The 23,639-nt window shown below is 47.0% G+C and overlaps 1 protein-coding gene across 1 annotated transcript in view; it reads right to left on the reverse strand.

Moving 5' to 3' along the window:
* Positions 1 to 1,498: 1,498 nt before the first annotated feature.
* UBTD2 (ubiquitin domain containing 2) overlaps positions 1,499 to 23,639 on the reverse strand; it is a 37,979-nt gene continuing 15,838 nt past the window's right edge. The window contains exons 2-3 of the mRNA XM_084215840.1: positions 15,858 to 16,094; positions 1,499 to 2,058 (exon numbers count right to left, since the gene is read on the reverse strand). Coding sequence (XP_084071966.1) covers positions 1,661 to 2,058; positions 15,858 to 16,094 — 635 coding nt within the window. The 3' untranslated portion in view covers positions 1,499 to 1,660. The remainder of the gene's footprint in view (positions 2,059 to 15,857; positions 16,095 to 23,639) is intronic.

The following is a 23,639-nucleotide window of genomic DNA, read 5'->3' on the forward strand; positions in this document are numbered from 1 at the left end:
GTATTGATCAGCTCACTTTCACCTTTAAAATAAAGGAAAAAAAAGAAGAAAAAAGAAAAGCAAAGCAAGTCACTTTGGTGATTATGAGAACAGGGAACTCTTTTTCCTTCCCACAGCTCTGCCTTTCAGGCATCCTGGACCAAGTGGGGCCAGTGGAGCTGTCAGAAACCCTCAGGTTTGATACAAAATGAGGACCAAAAAAAGCTGTAGTTGAGTGGGGTGGGAAATGCAAAGAAAGCGTGGCTCTGTTTCCCAACCATCAATGAAATTCTGCTTCCACCTGCTGGGATGTCCCTGATCATCCTGACTCTGGTGCAAGAACTCCCTCGGAGTTTCTGGGTGCCAGAAATTCAATTTCTATGGAATTACTGAAGGAGCAGAAGTTTGAAATTGTCAAAGGAATCCCCCAGCTTCACTTAATTCACAGAGGGAAGACAGAAACCAGGAAAAAGAAATAATCTGCTATTCCCATATTAAGAGCACATTTGACTTTGGAAGAAGTGATTTCAATGATGGCTTAAACCCCAAGCAAACAGAAAAATGATGATTCAAAGAGCAGGGCCTTGATCTCCAGCAAAGGCAGGGGGGCAGAGCAGCTCCAGTGGGGGAACAACCTGCACCCCCAAGCCCGGTGTGGTCTCTGAGACTACAGAAGGATTTGTCACCTGCTGCAGGGCCCCTGGTACATTCTGCAGGGCCAGCACTGCCTGGGGACATGCTCTGTGCTGCCGAGGCCACCAGGCTGTCCTGGAGAGCCACCCCAGCTCCAGGGCTGGCTGCCAGTGACACCCCAAAAGCTGGCAACTGTGTGCTGCTGCCTCCTCAGCATCTGCAAGCCTGGAGGGCTCCAGGGGAGCTGCAATCCATCACAGCTGGCAGGAGCAGCAGAGTCACCTGGCCCAGGTGTGGATCACAGAGCAGCACTCACCCCAGCACAGCCTCCGGGATCTGAGGGACAGGAATTCAGCAGGCACAGCCTCAGGTGCCCACGAGGCAGGAGCTGAGGCTGGGTCAGTGCTGGAGCAGGTGAGTTACAGTACAGAGCAGACAGGGCTGAGTTATTGCCTGGGGCAGTGGCACAGGGCTGCACTGCCACCTTGGAATGTACAACTGCTGGCTCTGAGCATGGCCAGGAGCTGCCAGGGAGCAAAGCCCAGCCCAGCTCCACTGCCCAGGGCTGGCTGTGCCTCATCGGAGCCCGGGCACGCCCCGAGGGATCCCCGTGACCGCGGGCTCCTTCCTGCAGGAACTGTGTGTGCTGCTGATATGGAACTGGAAACATCGATTCCGTTTCAAGTTGGGTTTTTAAATAAAAGTGCTCCGGCCTCGTGGATCAGGACACCACTGACAGTTCCAGGACCATTAGGTATCTGCACCAAGTGAAGAACAATCTCTTCCCTCCCTCTCTTCCCTTCCCTTCCCTTCCTTTGCCCTGCCCCGTTGCTCTTGCTGTCGTGCTCAATACGAGATGGGGCAAACCCCAGAGGCCAGGTTACGTTTGTACATTTTTGCAGATCTCCATCACAGATGGAATTTTTTTTTTTGCTGGTCATTCCTCGCAACCCATCCACGAGCAGGACAACCCCAGAAAGAAGAGAGGGCAGCGAAACCAAACCCCAGCCCAGAGACGCAGCAGAGAAGAACCAAACGAGAGCAGCGCTCAGTTTTCCACCGGGGTGGGATTTGCTAAGGGCTGGCTCACGATGACTTGCACCACGTAGTCCTTTGGGATTTTCAGCTCCTCCAGTTTCATTTTGTCTGCCAGGGGTCTCCCAGAGAAGAACCAGCGCTGGCTGCCCGGCTCCACTCCCTCCACGGCGTGCAGCCGCCGCTTCATGTGGTACACGGTGTCCATGCTGCGCACCAGCAGCCGCAGGTCCTTGCCCGTGGACAGGCGCAGGCGGAGCTGGCACTCGTGCCCAGAGTTGGGAGGGGGCTCAGGGATGTCCAGAGTCTCCAGGTCACCCTTCTCCTCGATCATGTTGATGGGTGGGGCAAGGCAGTACACAGGGAGCTGGTAGCGGTTGCCCAGTTCATCGTAACACTCCGTGAGAGCACCTGGGGGACAGAAGAGAGGGACAGTGAGTGGGAATTGCTGGCACATCCCACACTGCAGGGGCCACTCTGGGAATGAGTGGGAATTCCACACTGCACATCTCACACTGCAGGGGTCACTCTGGGAATGAGTGGGAATTCCACACTGCACATCTCACACTGCAGGGCCCACTCTGGGAATGAGTGGGAATTCCACACTGCACATCTCACACTGCAGGGGTCACTCTAGGAATGAGTGGGAATTCCTGGCACATCCCACACTGCAGTGGTCACTCTGGGAATGAGTGGGAATTCCTGACATGTTTCACACTGCAGTGGTCACTCTGGGAATGAGTGGAAATTCCTGACACGTTTCACACTGCAGTGGTCACTCTGGGAATTGCTGGCACATCTCACACTGCAAAGGTCACTCTGTCACTCTGGGAATGAGTGGGAATTCCTGGCACATCCCACACTGCAGTGGTCACTCTGGGAATTGCTGGCACATCTCACACTGCAGGGGTCACTCCGGGAAGTTTTACCCTGCTCTTCAACCACCCAAGAGGTGAGGTCAAAATTCAGGCTTTAAAGGACCAGAAAAAAATCATCAACACCCCACCTTCTTTGCATAAAGACAAAATGCCCACCTTGCTTGCATAAAGACAAGAATCATCAATGCCCACCTTGTTTGCATAAAGACAAAAATCATCAATGCCCCATCTTGTTTGCATACAGGCAAAAATCATCAGTGCCCCACTTTCTTTGCATGAAGACACCTTGGGTTGAGACAAAAGCACCCCTTAGAGCCAAACCCCCAGATGAACCAGGACAGACTCTCCAGGCAGGCAGAGGGATGAGGATGTGCTCCCATGCCTCATTTCAGCAGCAGCATGGCCGAGGTTCGGGACACAAAAATGCCACTTGGAGCAATTCCAGCAGGCTGAGCCCGAGCGGTGAAAATGCAGGAGGGCTCTGTGAAAGGAGGATTTTGTAACTCCTCAAACATCCCCAAATTGCTGAAATGGTTCTTGCAGGCCTGGTGTTTTAGTGAGCACTGCCAGGACAAACAAACACGGCCACCCAAGTCTGTGGCTCCATCACCACCACAGAACAACACCCAGCACAGATTTTGGGTTTCCACAGCATCTCTGAGCCCCACATTCAAACCCTGGAGTGCCAGGAGGGATTTTTATTTCCCTCAACTCTCTTGGGATCATCTGGATCACCTGGGTGCTCAGGAATTCCACCACATGCTGAAGTATCAAATACAGGCTGAGTTTTTCACAGTGTAACTTTATAAAGTAAAGATTTTACTTTCTAAAATAGATTTCAAGTGCTACCCTAGAAAAGCAGCAGCACATTCTCAGCGCTGTTTTAACAATTCAAGGCAGAGAAGGCTGAAAGCAGAGCCTGAGAAACTGAGGAAGCTGCATCCCAAACCCCAGCAGGAATCCCTGCTCACTGCCCTGGTCAGAATTTACCTGTAGAACCAATTTCCACAGTTTTGCCCCTAGAGGGGCACAGTCACTTTCCAGATCACCCATCCTTGTGGAGCTGGGAATGCTTGAAGAGGAGCCAAGTCCTTGAGCTACAGAACATTAAAAACCTCTTTGACTCTGTTCTGCACACAACAGCCAAGAGCTCCTTGTTAGAAATAAGGGGTTTTTATCTGCAGGTTTTTTTCATGCTGACACTGAGCTGTCTTAAACTTTGCTGTTTGATCAGCAGAATGACCACAGTATGAAATCATAACTCAGGGGTATGTGGTGTCACCAGCCCAGTGTAACAGCAGCATCTTCTCCTGGAAGTCTTTTGGATAGAAATCCTCTTTTTTTAAAGATAACTTGTGTTTGCAAAAACACACAGAGGAAATAATTCAAAAGATCAATGGTTTAGGCTTTCTGTTTGTACAGGCATCTGTGCCCTGAGATTTATCAGAGAACAAAACAAAAGGAAATAAAATGATCTAATTACATGAACTCATTACAGTGTTTTACCATTAATGAATTTCAGAGCAAACCAACTTTTATCAAAGTTGTGCTGGACCCACACCCTTTTATGGTTCTTTGCCATTTACAGACCCAAGCCTGGAGTTCCCACACTTTGTTTTACAACGTTCATTTCACTCCTCATCTATTTGCTAAATGTCACAGGACTAAATTCCAGACATAGAAACAAATTTGCTGCTAAAACCAAGCCAAAATCCAAACCTCAACAGCCTTTCAATGCAGCTAAAACGTCTTTAAAACCCATTTCTTTTAAAAAGAATGCATCAGCTTTAGAAGAGCACCTCAAGAGTTAATTTTAAATAACACAGGGGGAGCTTGCTGAGGAATTCCTTCATCATTTATCTGGCTGCCCAGCTGAACTAACATGGGTCAAAGCTGATGCTATAAACACTGGATTCCTTAATCATCATCAGATAAGCAATATTAAAACAAATCCTCTCAAACAGCAGCTAACTTGGAGGTCTGCAGCTAAAAAAAATAAATAAATAGAAAGAGACACAGCAGAGGAAAGCTCTTGCCAATAAAACCCCACAGTCCATCCCAGGCTCAGAAATGGTCTCTACCAAACTGTTAATGCAGAACAGGTTATAAACATCACCAGTAATCCCAGTCTTCCTTTCAGCCTGGAGGAAATATCCCCTGTCCCAAGTCCCTAAACATCCCAACACTGCTGTTCTAACAGAAAATCAAATACAGAAACACATCCAAGCATTGCTGTTCTAACTGAAAATCACAGAAAATCAAACATCCCAACTAGAGAGCACATCCTAAGATCGCTGTTCTAACTGAAAATCACAAAATAATCAAATATCCCAACTAGAGAACATGTCCTAACATTGATATTTTGTGATTTTCAGTTAGAACAGCAAACATCCCAACTAGAGAACATTTCCTAGCATTGCTGTTCTAACTGAAAATCAAATTTCTGATCCTTCCTGCAGGATACAGCAGCTTGGACCACATTTAGCTGGAAGGGGCACTAAAAGACTACAAAGTTTTTATGAGAAAGTGGAAAACAAGAAAGAAAGAAATAGTTTTTAGGTTTTTCTGTCCCTTAGGCAGCAGGCCCTTCCAGCACAGGAGGGATGCAGAGGAGGAAGAGGCAGCACAGAGATGCTCAGAGCTGCAGGAACACCCACCCCCCATCCCAGGTGAGCCTCACTGCCCTTCCCTTCCCCAAACCAGAGAGGTTCAGATGCCAAAGCCTCAAGGATTGGAGTTTTCACTGCTGGATCATCCAAAGAAACCTCTGGAAGGGGCAGATTCTGGGAGGAAGGCAGCAGGAAGGAAGGAAGGGTGGCAGACAATGCAAAAAACAACAGCAGATGGGATTATTTTAATATTTCAGAACTAAGAGGGGCTTGGAGAGTGAGGGAATCTGGAAGGATCTGAGGCAGAGCTTCTTGTTGGTTGTTATCCAGGTAGGAGACAGCTTGAGAATTTCAGAGGGAAAAATAAGCAGATGTGATCATCAAGCATAAGGGAACGGGAACATTTTGAAATTAATTGCTTTGCCAGCCACAAAAACTCTGTTTTATGAAGATGATGAGGATATTTCACTGGATTTGGAAGGGAAAACACTAAAAAGGACTGGTTAAAATACTGCTTCCACCCCTAAGCAGTTCAGAGTTTGGACTCACTTATCCTCCTGCAGGACCAACAATTGAAGAGCTCTCAATGACAGCAAGGTCAACTTTTGCAGGAGTTATTAAATCCAGCAAATATGGTCACACTGAAAACACAAAAAGTTTTAATGCATTTGAAATGGCATTTTGGCATTTCCTTAAGCTGCACACCATTCTCGTCAGGAAAAGCAGGAGAATTCTTGTTTTTTCTTCACAAAGTGCTTTCTACTTTAGGTTTTAGAGCAATTTTGAGGAGCATTGCTCAGAAACACCTGAAACTTAAGAACTGAACAGATTTCCATTTTATTTTCCCCCCTTCTCTCAGCCAGATTTGCTGCAGGAAGAGAAATTAAGACAACACAACCCAAAATGCAGCAGTGCAGTGAGACTCAGCTAATTTCAGGAGACTGCCTGTGTATAACACATTTGCCCAAGGAACAGCTGGTTCAGTTGTTTTTCTGACTGAAAATCTCCATTGCAAAGCCAAGCTGAGCCTGGATTGCTGAATAAATTGGGGAAAGCAGAGCTCTCACCTGTGGAGTATTGATTTGGACCCAACATAAATCACTGATGCCTGAAATTCAGAAGGAAAACAAAGAAGTCTCTGGGTCTTACAGCAGAGCAGTTCCTGGAGAGCAATGATGAGGCAGAAAAGCTGAATTATCTCTTCATCTTTATTAGCTGCTGATTCTAGGTCTGAACTGGGAAATGCAAGATTTTATAAGGAAAAAAATCCCTGTGCTGACATCAGGAGCACATGGGAGAGGCTGAGGGTGGCTCCTGCAGAGGGGGAGCAGGGAACACAGAGCTGCACTCCACTCACCTCCAGGCAGCCCCAACTGGGAGGAACTCACACCAAAAAGCTCCTCCTGACTTAATCCCAACAGCAACTGCTCAGTTCATCCCTGGAAGTATCCAAGGCTGCTGTTACCAGAGTGGCTTTCCCCTTTTCCAGAGGGAAATTTGTGGGAATAGCGTTTTCCCTTCCAAGTCAGCGCCTTGCAAGGTGTGGAGACAACAGTAAAGAATTAATGGTGACAATAAACCACCCACATAAACCCTCTCCTGAGCTCCTTCCACACTAAATTCCCATGGGTTATGCAAATCTGAAATGGCAGAAAGCTCCAGGACAAAGGTGGATCCTGAGGCACAACTGCTCTGCTCCCATCCCCAGCCTGCCTCTGCCACCGCAGCTCCTGAAGGAATGGATTTGCAGATAATGAGTGCCAAGCATTTAATAATTCTCATTTCAAATCCACTGAAAAACAGCTCTTCCATTATGGGAACATTATTGGTCTGGCTCCATTCCACGCTGGAGAAGAACTCCAGAGGCAGCAGGAGATCCCAGGGCTCCAGGAGCTGCTGGGTGAGCAGGACCAGCTCATCCCCACCTGTGAACTGAAATTCCCACACACAGGAACTGAAATTGAAAAGAGGGGAAAAGAAGAGACTCTGACACCCTTCCCAACCTCGAGGATCCTACCCAGCTGCTCTTCCTGCAGTCACAGAATGGTTGGGGTTAGAAGGGACCTCTGGAGATCACCTCCAGTGCAACCCTTCCCAGGCAGGGTCACCTGGAGCAGGTGACACAGGGACACACCCAGCTGGGGCTGGGATGTCCCCAGAGAGGGAACTCCACAACCTCCCAGGGCAGCTGCTCCAAGGCTCTGCCTGTCTCCACAGGACAAAGATTTCCTCATGCTGTAAGACCAAAAGAATCCTTTTAAAGAGCAATTCCCAGCTGCAGAATGCAACCAAAGATCCCTCAGGTGTATCCAGACTAACCCAGGGCAGGCTCCTCACTGAACAGCCTGTCCTGAGGAATTGTGGCTGCCCCATCCCTGCAAGTGTCCAGGGATGGTTGGAAAAGTCCAGGAGTGTGGGAGCTGTCCCTGCTATGGCAGGGGTGGCACTGGACGAGCTTTAAGGTCCCCACCCAGCCAAATTTTGGGAGAAGCCTGCTGCACGTGTGCCATGTGCGTTGCTGGGCTTGCTGATCCTCTCCCTTTATCTCAGCAGAGCACCAGCATCACTTCACTCATTAGCACTAATTAACTAGGCTGAAGGTGAAAGATAATTAACAGAGTCTTCTGAAGCAGAGGAATTCCTGCCCTAGCTAAATGAGTCACTTTTGTTCAGGTTTCAGCCCCAGCTGTGCCTCCCTCACCCTGCAGGAGAGAGCAGAGGGAACAGGGATGGGACACTTGGGAATGGGGTGCTCAGGGAACCAAACCCCCAAAATTCCTCTGGGAAATCCACACTAATCCAGCAGCAGCACTGGCAATCCTGGCAGAGGAGCTGCCAGCTCACCCCACCTCACTGACCCGAGGGAGAGCAGGGAAGAAGGGATCTCCAGCAGAGAGCTCCACGTTTCCCAGCAGTGTAACCCCCACAAACAACCCCATCCTTCCCAAAACAGCTTCCCCAGAGCTCCCATTCCTCCACTGCACCTCTCTGGCTTTGAGAAATGAAGTAATTATGCACTAATGCTCGGGAGCTGTCATGTTAACAACACCATATGCACTGCTACTTGCACATCCCTGTGAAACTGGGATCCAGTCCTGCAGGGAAGGAACAGCTTCCAGGAGCTGCTCCAGCAGGGTTCAGAGATGACAAGTCATTTCACTAATGAAGTATTCATCCACTACTCTGCTTTGCATGTCATGAAAATAGATGCCTGTCTAGACAGGCTTCTTAGATGGAAATTTAAAAATAAAATGGTTGGTAAAAGAGCTTCCCTGTGTACCCTCTTCATTTACATTGGCTGTTCTGCATTATCCAGCTTCTCCAAGGGGCTGGAGGGCTTTGGAGGAGAAAAGGAAAGCAGAACAGCATCCCCACCTGAGGCTGCACTGCATCCCTGCAGCAGAGTTTAAAGTCCCCAGGGTTTAAAGTCCTGCTCCCACTCCCTGCTGCCCTGCTCACAGGGAAAAAGAACACTTTAAACTCCATTTCCCACTCCCATCTTAAAGAGTTCATCTTTCTTTCTCTCATTTGCCAAGCAGCCAGCAAGGCAGATGGAGCTGATCCTCACGGAGGAAATGTCCACCCTGGGGAATATTTAATAAAGCACCATGTCCTGAATGTGATTAGGGAATATTTGATAAAGCAGAGATGATGTGCTGAGCACCCTCAGCACAGGGCTGGGATTCACCTGGAGCAGACACTCCTGCCTGAAGCACCCAGACCAACAAGCAGCTTCCTCCAGGAGGAACTGGAGAAGTTCTTTTGGCACAAATCTGGGTTTATCTGCAGCATCTCATGGCCACTTTGGGTTTGTTGATTTGAGTTTTTAAATTTTTTTTGTTTGTTTGTTTTTATGTTGTTGTTGTTTTGTTTTTTGTTTTTTTTTTTTTCTCCTTAAAGGAATTAGCTGCAATTTTCTGCTCACACATTAATGGTTAAAAAAAACCCCTAAAATGGCATTTCTGAGAAGTGCTGCTCAGTCATCCTCCCCACAGCAGCACAGACAAACTGAAACCAAAGGCAGGAAATAGAGAGGCTGCAGGGGAACAGACTCGAGAAGAGCCCAAGAATTCTGGTGACAAAGCTCCTCAAAAAACCTTTCAAAACACAAGAGCAGAAGTTAAAGATATTTAAGGAAATGAAAGGAAATTTAAGGATATTTAAGGAAAACAACTGTAGGATGGAGCCCTAAGTGGGGTTTTTATTTGAAGGGTTGAGAGTTTCTAACCTGCACTTAGATATATAAATATTCCATCCAGCCACAATTGCTTTACATCCTGAGCATTTGATTCATTTTCCTTCCACTTGAAGAAAACATTGGGAATTCAGCATCCCTCAGAAAGGATGTTGTGATCTATTTTAAAAATATTAATCACAGCAGAAATGATGGAAAGCAGCAGCATCTTCACTGCAGGAGGTTTTTGAGGAGAGTGATTCTTTTTCAAGGTCAGAGACCCAACAACAAAGGATACTCTTTGTTCCCAAGGGAAAAAACCATTTTTCCAGGTGGGATGGACACAGAAAATGCCAAAAATCACCAGAGGAAGAGGCAGCAGAGGAGGAGGAGCTGCCACTGTGCCCTGAGCAGGCTGAGGGAAGCTGGAGCAGAGAAATCCCAAACCCAGGCACTCAGCCTGGAGCTGAGGATCCCCCCTTTGGATGGAGCCTCCTGATGCAAAAGCAACTCCTGTGCCTGGGCACTGAATCCCCCAGATTTGGGGGATTGCTCCTCAGCAGGAGGCACTCTGTGAGCAGCCAGAGCTGCTCCAGGAAATGGATTTGGGAATGAGTTGGGAAATGGATTTGGGGATGAGCTGGGAAATGGATTTGGGGATGAGCTCCAAATACTCCAAAAAATGGATTTGGGGATGAGCTGGGCTCCCTTGCTCTGGGAAATGGATTTTGGGATGAGCTGGGCTCCCTTGCTCTGGGAAATGGATTTTGGGATGAGCTGGGCTCTCCCACTCTGGGAAATGGATTTAGGGGATGTGCTGGGCTCCCCAACTCTAGGAAATGGATTTTGGGATGAGCTGGGAAATGGATTTGGGAGATGAGCTGGGGAATGGATTTTGGGGACGAGCTGGGCCCCCCCACTCCAAAAAATGGGGGTTGGGGATGAGCTGGGCTGCCCAGCTCTAGGAAATGGATTTTGGGGATGAGCTGGGCTCCTCCACTCTGGGAATTGGATTTTGGGGTGCTCTGGGCTCCCCCCTCCTGGGCAGGAGCCCAGAGGAGCAGCAGCAGAGCCACAGAGCCATTTCTGTCAGCCCTGTCCCTGCTCCGTGCTGCAGAGCAGGCAGGGACGGGGCTGCAACACCCAAAACTGGGATGCAGCTCCCAGCCCTTCCCCAGAGGATGCCTGGGTGCTGGGAGGCAGGAGGGATCAAGCAGCCCTTTGATGAAATTCCCAAAGCTTTCACTCCCCATTTCAGCCTCCCAGCCTACGGAGGGGACCTGACGTCAAGAACCCTTAAAAATAGACGTGGATGTGTAGAAGAAAAAGCAAAATAAAAGCACTCTGCTAATGCACATACAGCCTCAGTGCCAGCAGCAGCCTGTCTGCTTCCTCACAAGACAGCAGCAATTTTGGGTTTTAATCCCTTGCCTTTTGGGGTTTTTTTTTAAACTGAAGTAAAAACAAACCAGAAAAAGCTTCCCTCGAACTAATAACTGCTGTCTCCTGAGCAGAGTTTAGTCAAAAAAAACCCCAAAGCAACAAACCAGGAGGCTCAGCTGTGAATTTTATGATATTCACTACAGATTTTAGAGTTTGCTTAACTTTCATGGGCTGCATTTTTCTCTCAGTGCTACTGCTGATCATATTGACAGGCAGGCTTTGATAGTCAGACCTCCCAAAGCTTTCATAACTCTGCTGGAATCTAAAATTAGACAGCCACAGTCACCAAAATATCATTTTAAAGGGGCATTGGAGAAACCTGAGTGAGTCTTTGGTATCCTCTCAGAAAAAGACCATTGTCCAGCAATGTTTGACATGTGTGGAGAGAATGTAATCCATCAAAAATATGATTTTGAATGATAATTAAAAAGCCTCTTCAGACAAGGAAGCAATTCCTACAGCTTTAATTCCCAGCAATGGACACAGCAATTTTCAAGGACAAGAGGAAGAAAAACCACAAGGAGCTGGTGGCTCTAAGGGCAGCAGTTCACAGGGGATTCAATTGAAATGCTAAAGGTTCCACAGCAAAATTCACTGTACAGATTCACTCCATCACAAACTCATCAGTTCAGCAGGTAGCTCCAATATTGCCAGCACACAAAAGCCCTGCAGAAGGACAGACTTCCACTTCTGGAGCTCTTTAATTTACAGGAGCCATCCGTGGAATGGCCAGTGTTAAAAACCTCCCACACTTTACAGCATTTTGTGGCAGATATTTCTGAATTACTGTGCAAATTTCAATCCTAATGCTTGGCTGGCTGGGCTGTGAGCACACACTGACAGCTCTGCTTTCCATCAACATAAAATAAAATAAATGGACTCAATAAACAGAGATTTTCATCAACATAAATAAAAAGGGAGTTTTCAACACAGCAAAGGGCAACTTGTTATATTGAATACTGGTGATAAATGTTAAAAACACCCAAAGCTGCTCCAGGGTGGAGCAGACTCCAGGGAACAGATTCCAGAGCTGTGTGCTCCTCCTGGAAATCAGGCAGCTCCAGAGGGGCAATTCTGTCATTCTGCTTTTGATAAATTGGGATTGAGAGATCTGCAGGTGGCACTCAGAGCTCGGTGACAGGCTGGGGCTGGTCACAATCTGGACTGGATCTTGGAAACCTTTTCCAACCTAAATAATTCTGGGATTGTGTGGGATTGAATCAGCAGAGTTTTGCTGGAATTAGGAATTTGTGGGAAAGCCCCCTTGCCTTCCCCACACTGCTGCTCTTGGCTTTGAGGGCTTTCCTTGTGGTTATTTAGGACTTTTTTCTGCTTGTCTAATCCCTATTTCACCCAAAGGATAAGAAAATGCTCGATGCAGAGTGGGAATATCTCAGTGATGTCCTTTCCTTCTCCCCAGCATTTCAGGGAATATTCCCATTCCCCTTCTGGGGATCTCAGCAAATCAAGAGCCAGAGCTGCTCCCTGGAAAAGGCAGCTGGGAGCACAGGAGCTGTGTCTGGAGGCCCAGAAAAGCTGGAAACTCAGCAGAGAGACCCTTTCATCACCCCAACAGCATGAAAGGAGCTAAACCCCAATGTCCTGAGCTGGAATCCTGGAATTTATTGCCTAAGAAGGGTTAAAAACAGCCCTGACCCAAAGCTGATGGTGGAGCAGCTTTAAGGGTAAAATTTATTTTGCTGTATTTAATTTTTGTAAATTTTTTAATTGTAAATTTTAATTGTATTTTTTTTGCTAAATGTTATGTATTGTATTTTATTACCTATTATTAAAGATAACCTGCATTTTATTACAACTTCCCCCTGTATAAATTGAGTTTTTCTGCCATCTCCAATTTATATTTTAGCAACAAAGCCAATCAATGCAAGGGCTGCAAAGATGCAATCTCTGAGATATTTAACCCCAATATCCTGGGAACTCTGCTGCAGCTCATGAAGCGTCCAGCCTGGAATTTAAAAACTCCACTTAACCCCAGCCAGATTGCAATTAATATTAATGACTTACAGGCCAAGTTCAGCTCAACATGAAGATTATTATAAAATACTACACACTCCAAGATTTCCTGTTTGATAGCTGAGAAGGATGGAAAACTCTTCTGCATGAAATTGAAACGGACTCATTAATAAAATATGGAGATGTGCTACTTTAAGACAGGAGGAGGAGAAAAAAGAAGTATAAATTGGTGATAACGTTATTTCTATTTTTAAACCCATCCCACAGAGTCACCCAAGATAGATGAGAAGTGCTAAGCCCGTCCCACAAAAGCTTATTTATTTATTTAATACTTCTTACACGCTATTTTTAACAGCAGAAGCCAGCAAAAGGCATCCATTAGAAAAATTACACTGCTGAGAGTCTTCCTCAGAGCAGGGCAGTGACACATCTGCCTGAAAGCAGCCTCACAAGAGATTTTTTAAATTTTTTTTCCCCTCCCTTTCCTGTAGGATCAGGATCCTGCAGGATTCTGGAATAAAAAAAGCAATTTTATTTTTGCAGCATCAGCTCAGGCCGAGTCTCTGGGTGCAAAATCTGAGTCTGTCAGTCCTTCGCCAGTGCCCAGCCCCGTCCTCCCCTTCCTGCAGGGTTTCATTTTCTCAGGAAACCCAGGGACAGTCAAATGTGGATGTGGGGCTTGCCTTGGGTTTTGTTTTTTAAAGCAAATAAATGAAACACCACAGCCCCTGGCATTGCAGCATTTTGCAGAAGAAAAAATTAATGAGAAATCTTTCATTTTTTTTTTTCATAGATTTAAAGGAATTTATCCAACAAATGTTGGGTTTTCTTGGGGGAACATTTAGATTCCCACCAGGAATACAGAGCAGCGAGTGCCACCTCCAGGGATGGGGATCCAACCCTCCCTGGGCAGTTCCAGTGCCTGAGCTCCCTTTCCATGGGGAAATTCCTGCTGTGCCCACCCTGAGCCTGCCCTGGCCCAGCCTGAGGCTTAATTTTCATCCAAACTCTTTCATAGAAGACAGAGCCTGGGCAGGTAAAGAGATCCAGAGGAAAAAACTCAAAAACCAAAAAAACCCATACAAACAAAACAAAACACAACAACAAAAACCAAACCAAACCAAAAACTGCAACAAACAAACAAAAAACCACAACAAAAAAAAATCCCAAAACAAAACAACAACAAAAAAAACCCCAAACCCAAAACAACAACAACAAAAAACCCCAAAAATACCCAAAAGAAGGGGCAAAAAGCTGAATTTCAGCAGTGCCAGTGGTCCCCGTGCAGGCAGAGCCCAGCAGCTCCATGGGGAATGTGAGGGAAGCTCCAGGATCACAGGATCCTGCTGCAGACACCACTGCTGGATTTCCTCACAGCTATTGCTCCTTCTTCCCCAGTTCTGCCCAAATACTGAGAGGGTTTGATCCATCATCTCCTCAGCCATGGCACTGCCAATGGAATATTTGGATTTCTAGAAGCAGCAGCTCTCTCTGGACTGGGGAGGTCACACTGCACAGAGAACTCTGCCAACAGCTGATGCCCAAACGTCTCAGAAAGCTGAATAAAAATAAATAATGCAACTCTGTGGGTAGAAAAATCCCCACTAAGCTCCACATCCTGGATAAAAATTCTAAATATTCTCTCTGTTTGGAATTCAGCCTCAAGCCAGGGTAGCAGAGCCCCTGGTACAGCTTTGATTTCTGAGTTATTTCTCAGATATTCTGAATATTCTGCATGTGGGCCTTAAAAAGCAGATTACAACCTGCCAGCAGCAGGCAGGACTCAAAGCAAACTGCTGGAAAAACAGATTTAAGAGTTCACATCCCTTTTTTTTCCCAATTTGAAACTACACATGAGCCATCCTCTGTTTTCCTGAGCCACACCAGGGACTGCCCTGTGCCCCCAAAGCCAGGCTGAGCCCTCCAGGCAGGATTAAACTGCTCCAACTTTGGATTTCTCCAACTCCCCCCTCCCAGTCACAAGCTGCCATGCCACTCTGCCAAGAGGCAGCACAGACCCAAGGTGCCAAACACCTTCTTTGCAGGGTTTGGGGCCATAAATTGAGTGTTTTCCCCTGGAGTGCTGCTCAGCTGTGCTCGTGCAACACTTCAGCTGAATGCACAGCTCATTCATGGGGGCTCCAATAATCATTACAGAAATAACATCCCCCTCGCTGCTCCTGCCTCCAAACTTTCATTTGCTAAGATAATTCTGTTTTTACCAGGCTTTTGTGTGCTCAAACAGACTCAGACCCTCCCAGAGAGGAACTTTCCCACATTCAAGGCAATTTCTGAGGGCTGCAGACAGCACAGTGAAAGGCAGCCTGGATTTTATTCCACCTTCCCCATGTATGAATTAAATTTTCCTGACATCCACAATTGATATTTTAGCAACTAAAAACAATGCAGCAACTCCCTTAGGTCTGCAAAAATGCAATTTCTGAGTTATTATTTCCATTTATATGAATGGTGACTTGATCAGGAACTTCTTGCCAGCCCCCTCTTGCTGAGTTTCTGTTAGGAATATAGGGAAGTGATTTATTTCAGAGTTGTGGAGTAAGGGAAATATTACTTGGAAAAAAACCACCCACCCAGCAGGATTCAGAATAACAAAACAAAGGGGAAAGTACCCAAAATTAGAGCTTGCAGTTTATCTCACACAGGATCTAACAGCAGATTGCCAGCCCCAAATTTTTGGGAAATTTTTTCAGGCTCTTCAGAAGAGAAAGTTTCAAAAAACCCCAACAGTTCGAGTGCCAAAGAAACTCATAAAACCAGGAGGGAAAAATAATCTACTTCCTTACAAAGAGAAGCTGAGAAAAAAGTTATGAAAATGGTGCCTTGGAGCATCCAGGTGTTCCAAGAGATTACAGCAAGTCCCAAGTGCTGCCTGGAAAGATCAGCCTCAAGCTGAGAATTCCCATAGACCCCATCATCCCTTCCACTGCAGGAAACACCAAAAAAAAGCAGATTTTCTTGGTCCCTCTACATAATAACACCACTTTGCTTGGAAACTCTGGACAGGAGCATACTCACAATAAACCCCAGATATTTTAAACCATTCCATCACTGATTTTTGGGGTGAAACCATCCTGGTTTTAACCTGTCACCCTGTGGAGAGGCTGCACCTACCATGGGGTAGTGTTATGTTTGCACCATCAATGATTGCTTGTGCCAGTTCGTGGTCGTTGCTCTCGAAGGCGTGGGCAGCGGCTTTGAGGGCATCCCAAATCTCCTTCCTGCCCTCAAAGGCTGGGGCTGTGTCCCAAAATTCATCCCTCTTACTGCGCAGCTGCCCGTCCGTCATGGGGTAATCGCTCTTCCATTTGGGCTTCTCCTTCTTCAGGGGCTGGTTACGACCAAGAGCCACTGTGGGGGACAGAGAAAAAAAGGAGATCATCAAAATAACACCACAAAATTCCCTTGGGTTGCTCTGTTTTGGATTTACAGGGATGGCTCAGGTCTGGCTTTTCTATTTTTCACATTCTGTGCTGTTTTAGCGTGTGGGTCTGAGCTTCACATCAGGGCATGCTGAGCTCTGATCACAGAGCAGGGAGACAAAACAATTCCTGCTCCAGCTGGGCACCAAGGACAAATGACCCAAATCTCAGCCCAGGAGCACAAACCCCGTGGGCAGCAGAGAGAAAAACAAGCAGGGTGGGACTGCAGGGGCTGAAGCTGGGATGGGACAATGAACTGCAAGGTGCAAATGGAGCAGAGCTGATCCCAGGGAGAGACCCCGTGCCCGGCCGGGCATTTTGGGGCCATTTTGGGTCATCTTGGGTGCAGCCCTGGCTGGGCTCTGGTGCTGCCCAAGGCGGATCCATGCAGGAGATCCTTTGAATAAATCCCTGCTTTATTCTTTAGCTCTGTCTGGTCTCTGCTCTAGCTCAGCCTTCCAAGGCATCCCCAGAGCTGAATTTTCAAGCCTGGTCCTTTTTCTTCATCACCTCCCAGGTGATGCAGTGAGAGGGGTGTTATTCATATACTGCTCATGGTTCAGATCCTCATTTCTTGAGACATTTACACCAGTCTTGTATGGTCAAAACCAGACTCAGAATCTCCTCAATTTCCCCAAGAGGTCAAAGGACCATGGAGCTTAGGAGAAGGGAGACGACATGGATGTGGGCCATGCAATTGTCATTTGCTACTTTTAATTAGGAGCTGACTTTGTTTCTGTGCAAATGCATCCTCCTGCTTGCTGATTTCCCCTGGAAATCCAGAAATCCATCAAGGTTTAAAGAGCATTTTCCTCCTTCTCAATAAACACACCCTCATTTGTTTCCCTTTAACTACAGCTATCTTTGTGTGATAGCCTCTTTGAGGTTATCACAGGTATAAAAGCTGACAGATTGAAATTCCCTGCTCTCATCCCCATCAGTGCCTGGTGCTGCAGCAGGAGATGCCAAGTTCACAAAGGTTTTAAGGAGACCAAAACCCCTAACAGGAGGTAAAGCCACACACCTTTATCCAATCTGACCCCACATGACCAAAGCATGATCAGCTTCTTTTGCTAGCTCAGGATGACAGACACGCTCGTGAACCTGAAGTGTAAGTCATGGAGTTTGAAAAGGATTCCTGACATTGCCAGCTATGCAGAGGACTGAGCTTTCTGTGCATTAAAAACCTGGGAAGATGGGTTGGGTTGGAAGGAACTCTAAAGATCATTTAATTCCACCCCCTGCCATGGGCAGGTACACCTCCCAGTATCCCAGGGTGCTCCAACCCCGTCCAAGCTGCCCTTGGACACTGCCAGGGACGGGGCCACACAGCCAGGAATTTCTTCCCAATATCCCATCTAAACCTATTCCCTGTCAGTTGGAAGCCATTCCCAGTGTCCTGTCCCTCCATCCCTCGGAAATCCTCTCTCTCCATCTTTTCCTTCCTCTCCATCTGCAGCTCCTTCAGGCACTGGGAGGCCACACTGGTGTCACCCCAAAGCTTCTCCTCTCCAGCTGAACAATCCCAGCTCTGCCAGCAGAGCTGCTCCATCCCTCCCACCCTGGTGGCCTCCTCTGGAGGATGCATTTGCACAGAAACAAAGTCAGCTCCTAATTAAAAGTAGCAAATGACAATTGCATGGCCCACATCCACCAACTCCAGCTGCTCCTCGTGTCCCACGCAGAACCCAACAATAATAAACTTTTAAATCCTTTCAAGTGACCACAAGCATTTATTGCTTTTTGTTTCCACGGGATTGCTTCCATGGGACTGCTTCCATTTGCTTTTCAAAGCAGTGCTGACCATTTAGCAGACTGCAGAGCAGCAAGCCCCAGTGTTTACAAAACACCAAGTTTCCTGGCAGAGCCCAGCCTTTCCCAGTCCAAGGCTCAGCTCAGCCAGCCTGGAAGATGATGCTGGGGCAGCCTCAAGCAATGGGGCTGTGCATTAAACCCTGTACATTTGAAAATTCTAAAAACATATGTGGGAAAACACTCCAACAAGGAATTGTTTCCTTATTAAGGCTTAGCAGCCAGAGCATGACATCTTCAGCCAGACAGAACAGGACACACTGCAAGAAATTTGGGTCAGTGGATATCTTTTTTTTTTCCATTCCACTTTAGCTCACATCTGTTTGCATCCACTCAATGGATGCTGATTTGTCCCACAGGGCCCTCTCCTTGTCCCCAGCCATCAATTATGGAAGCAGGTTAAAGGCACTTCCCGCAGCCCACTCCTCTCCCTGCTTCCCACTCTGCCCCAGACAGCACCCAGATTTATTAAAAATTGATCTATCCTCACTCCAGCAGAGGCTCAGATCCTCACAGCCTCCAATAACTCCTCCCTGGAGATCCCATCCTTCCCACACAAACCTGGTGATAAATTCTTTTTCTTTCCGACTTGGAAGGAAGGGTGGTGGAAGAAAGGGACTCTCCAAATGGCTCCAAAGCCAAATCCACTCTAACAAGCCATCCATCCCAGTACTGAGCCTTTAAACACAACTTGGCTTCAGCACAAGCCAGTATTTAAAAAGATCTTTGGTGTGTTTATCATTTAATAAAAGTGCTTCAAGGATCCCCAAAAAGCTTTATGCCTTCCCTGAAGAAATATTCATTATTTAGCTCTGTGGATAGATGGGGCAGAAAGGATGAGAGAAACTTATGCCATGTAAAAAAATAATGTGTAAAAAGGCCCAAATATTTCTCTTTCCGGCCCATGTTTTAGTCACTAAAGCAAAACATGTGAATTTCTACAACCAAACTTTCGGACCACATCAAAGCACTTTCCCTTTTCTGTTAACAAGGCTGATAAAGAAACAAACATCAACAGTCTGAACCACTTAAAAGTATTTACAGTGTCAGTTTTCTGTTTCTCTCTTTGGAAGGAAATAAGAGCTCAAAAGGAAACCCTGACTTCATTTAAGACCATACCCATCAGAGGCACCAGCAGCTTGCAGCATCCAGAAGAGAAAGCAGCATCCACATTAATTTTTCATCTTACATCACTTCAACATGAGTAAGAAATTATTAATACCCTTCTGGAAAGCAGGAATTGTTTTCCAAATGCCAAGAAGGAGGCACGTTCTCTCTGAAGCAATGCTCCAGGTCAGCCTTCAGCACAGGCCAGTGGTTGATATTTTTGGCAAGGGATTTATTTAGAGGGGAATATGGAAATCAGCACTGGTCTACTTTTCAAAAGGTGAAGAAATAGCAGCAGCCACACTCCAAAATGAGCTAAGTTGTTGCTCCAACAGCTCAGCTGTGCAGGTGGGGCTGTGCATCCCAAAGAGGGTGAGAAAAGCAGAGTTCAGGGTGGAAAAGCCCTCCCAGCCCACTGAGCCCCAGCTGTGCCCCATCCCCACCCCGTCCCCAGCCCAGAACACCCAGTGCCACCTCCAGGGATGGGGAGCCAAACCTCCCTTCAGGTCTGCTTGGAAAGGTGGTGATGGATCAAAGACTGGACACAAACTCTTGGAGTTCTTTTCCAACCCTAATGGTTCTGTTGAATGCCCCAAAGTGCCCCAAAGCAGTGGCACACGTGGGCTGCTCCTGCAGGATTTACCTGCTTGCCCTTCACAGGCAGACTGCTACCCTGGCATCCTCCAGGCAGCTGCCCCACTGAACTCCTGGCAGGCTGCACAGTCTTATTTTTCAGAAGGAAAAACGTATTTCTCCAATCCTTGCAGACTGTTTTATCACCTGAATTGGAAATTTATTTCCCTTCTCCGCAGCTTCCCATCAAAGCAATGAATCTGTAAGGTTATCTCTGCTCCTTATGCAGATAAACCCAGATATTTAAATCAGTTTCTTAACAGAATGTCAAGAAATGTCTCTGTGGAAGTTCTTTGGAGCAGCTGGTGTGTTTGTTATGTCGCTATCACTGTGGATATCACTGTGGATATCACTGGTGCCTCTTTTGAGGGGGACCAGATGAGCAGGAGCAGCTGCTACCACAGGATTCTTGTATTAAAAGCCAATACCAAGCTACACAACCCATAATTCCTAATTTATACCACCCAAATTACAGCACTCCATTGTCAAACTGGGAATATTTCAGCCCCAGAGGGTTTTGTGTCAAATCAAACGTGGCCAAGCTGAGCCATGGAACAGCTCAGAGCACTGGAGAAGGGCAGGACTTCTCTCTGCTTCAGGTGTGACCTGGATCTTCCTCCTCCCCACTCCCTGACTGCCAGGGAACCCTGGATGAGGTTACCTGGGACAGCCCTGAAGCAGCTGAGCTCAAATCTTCATTTTCTGTGGAAACACCTCTGCTGCCATCAGCCTTACGTGAGTTTTCCCTCCCACCCCATCCTTCAAACATCTTTCACCTATTTCCAAAAATAAAATTAGGACCAAATTTGGCTGTTCCATCCCTGTGAGTGCTCTGCAGTGAATTTCCTCCTTTCCCTTGGAAACACAAGCATATGTTGCTTGCAGCATTAGTCTTTTTGTAAAAAGCAGAGAAAACTGACCCAAGCTGGTGGTGGAAAAGTTTCCAGGCACACAGAACCCACCCATGGCACAGAAAACCCAGGAGGAGCCACCTGGACTGGACATGTTCCACCTCAGGCTGGTGATCTCCAGGCTCATCAGCAGCTGGAGTTACAAGAACAGGGCCTGGCTGTGCCTCCCAACCCCTGCAGATGTGGGGGAAGATGGACACACAGCCAGAAAGCAGCAGGGAGGGACAGCCCACCATGAACACCAGTTAAGAGCAGATACAGGCAAACATTCCAAGGGCAAAATGGAGAAATGTTGCAATAGGAGAATCTGGCAAGATTTATTTTATATATACAGTAGAATAATAAATATTCTAATAAATAATAAATATTATATTATTATTTATATTATTAATTATAAATAATATAAATGATAAATAAAATATAGCATTTTCTTTTTTTTTTTCTTTGTCTTGATTATGAAAATACCCAAGAGATGAAGCCAACTGCTTAAGTGGTGAAGATGAAAAGGTCTGGAGTGCCCTGTGAGGAGAGGAGCAGGAATGCCCAAGAGAAGGACAAAGATCACCACAAGTCTCGGGATGGGAATGCCACGCTCAGGAGCTGCTGTGGGTGCAGAATATGGGACTGGAGGGCTGGCCATGAAATGATGAACACAGGGGCAGGGAGGAGAACAGCCAGGCTGCTCTGGGGCTGCAAACAGCCCCAGCCCCAGCAGGAGAGGGCATGTCCACCCAGGAGACCCCGCTGGGGAAACCTCAGCAGTGACCCCAAGGCAGGCAGGAGAAGCTGAGGAAATGTTTTACAAATGGAACCAATGATCAAAACTATTTTCTTCACCAGATTGCTTCCCTGTCGAGGCTCAGCTGCTAACAAAGTATTTTTCTATCAGAAATGAAATGCAAATAACAGTTTGCTACCCAGAAAGTTTCTGTCAGTAATGGTCCCAAGGGCTCCCCTCCCCACAATCACCCAGCATTCTCTACTTAATGAAATGAGTCCCATTTGAAACCCATTTTGCTCCAATTTCCTCGTGAGGTACCTTGTAATTTGGTATCAATATCACACAGTTCATCCTAAACATTTTCTTTGCATCGTTCTCCAGTGTAATCTTGAATTACAACAGTGCTTGGAAGAGCCAGGACAAAGGAAAAGTGCAAGAACCCAGGGAAAACAGGGAGGGAGAAAGGGAAAATTCATTGCATTTAAGCAGCAGACAATTTGAATTACATTAAGCAACACAGGCTTCCACAATTTAAATTACATTAAACAGCACAGGCGTACCCAACAACGGGAAAATGGCAGAATTTTATCTGTTTATTGCTGATTTTCAGCAATTTTCTTCTTAAGGTGGTTACATTTTAGCAAGGCAAGAAGAGCATTTTGGAACAGAAGTGGCACTGGACAGTGGCAAAGACTCAAAAGTGAAATATTAGGACAATTAGGCTTTCCTAGCAAAGAAAGGACCTAACATTTCTAGGGAGCCTGTGTGAACTTTCCAAATAAATATGGATAGACAGATGGAAAGATAATGCTTGAAATGAAGTCAAGTTTTATGGTTTTTTAGGAGGATAAAATGAACACTGCTTCCCTGGTAGAAATTCAGGTTATATCTTGAAATAGTTGTGTACTAAACCACCAGGCTGCAGACTCAAAGCAAAATTACAGAAGTGTAGGCAAGGTATTAATTCTGAGCCAAGGAACAAACTGTGAAGCTTTTCAGGGCAGCAAACCCAGCAGAGACACAGCAGCACACAAAAATAAACCCCCCAGGCAAGCCCGGAGCAATTTCCCCTTTCTCCCACCTGAAAGGAGGTGAAGAAAGGAAGAAAATAAACACAAAATAATCAGGTGGAGAGGGGAAGGAGCAGCAGGGCCACGAGGCTGAGCAGCACTCAAGGCAGGCTGGTGCTGTGCCAGACACCATGTGCTGCTGCTAAATGATGGATGTGCTGCCTCTGGGGACAAGGGGGACAATCAATCACTGGTGCCACCCAGTGCTCCCAGCCTGGCACTCACTGCCGGGCAGGGAATCCTTCCCTGCTGCTCCTCAGTTCTTACCCAGCACCAAAAATTGCCCAGAAGAGGCTGCAGGGAGTAAAATGGTAATTCCAGGCAGCTCTGGACAGCTTAGCCCTGCCTTTGTCCCCACATTAAACCTTCCCTGAGTCAATCCAGAGGCTTCTCAGCACGGGAGATAAAACATGAGAGGATGAGGGTGTATGAATGAGCTGGACAAAGAGAAGAGCTGACTCTAATTAGCAGCTGTTCCACTGTATTTTCCATTTCTCCCGTCTTTTTCAGCAGAAACTGCAGAAGAAATCAGGAGATTTCCGGGCAGCTCATCACTCATCACCCCTCAAAGGAGCCGGCAGTGTTACAGCAAGAAATAAAAGCTTCAGCTTTGGAAATGTGCTCCCTCTGTGGTACTGCAGAGATCCCAGCTCATCCCAGCCCAGGCAGGATCTGCCCAGGTGGCCACAGCCCTGGGATGTCCTGAGCAGCACAAAACCAGGGCAGTGCATTTTGTCTGACCTGAGGGGGCATTCCCAGCCCAGAGCCAGCTGGCAAGGGGGAATTGGGAATGGATTTGGGGAATAAACGTTTCCCTGTCAGGGTGCTGGGGCTGCCCCTGGGTCCCTGGCAGTGCCCAAGGCCAGGCTGGGTGGGCTTGGAGCAGCCTGGGACAGTGGAGGGTGTCCCTGCCCTGAACAAGATGGTCTTTAAGGTCCCTTCCAGCCCAAAGCATCCTTTCTTTCCATGATTATTATTTCCAAAAGCTCTGTGGGTACTCCTGAGTCCTGCCTGCCCACCCCAGCAGAGGATTCTCAATCATCCTGATTCTCAATTCTCGATCTCAATTCTCAATCATCTTGATTAAGCTCATGACACAACAGCTCCTCTGGACAGAGAAAAATGTCTCAGGGAGGGAACACCTGTGTGGAGTCCCCACATGCTCAGGGTCAGGGGCTGAGCAGGGATGAGCAGGGCAGGCTGCCAGGCAGGGCACAGCC

Source organism: Fringilla coelebs, assembly GCF_963513975.1.
Source record: "Fringilla coelebs genome assembly, chromosome: 15".
Lineage (NCBI taxonomy): Eukaryota > Metazoa > Chordata > Aves > Passeriformes > Fringillidae > Fringilla > Fringilla coelebs.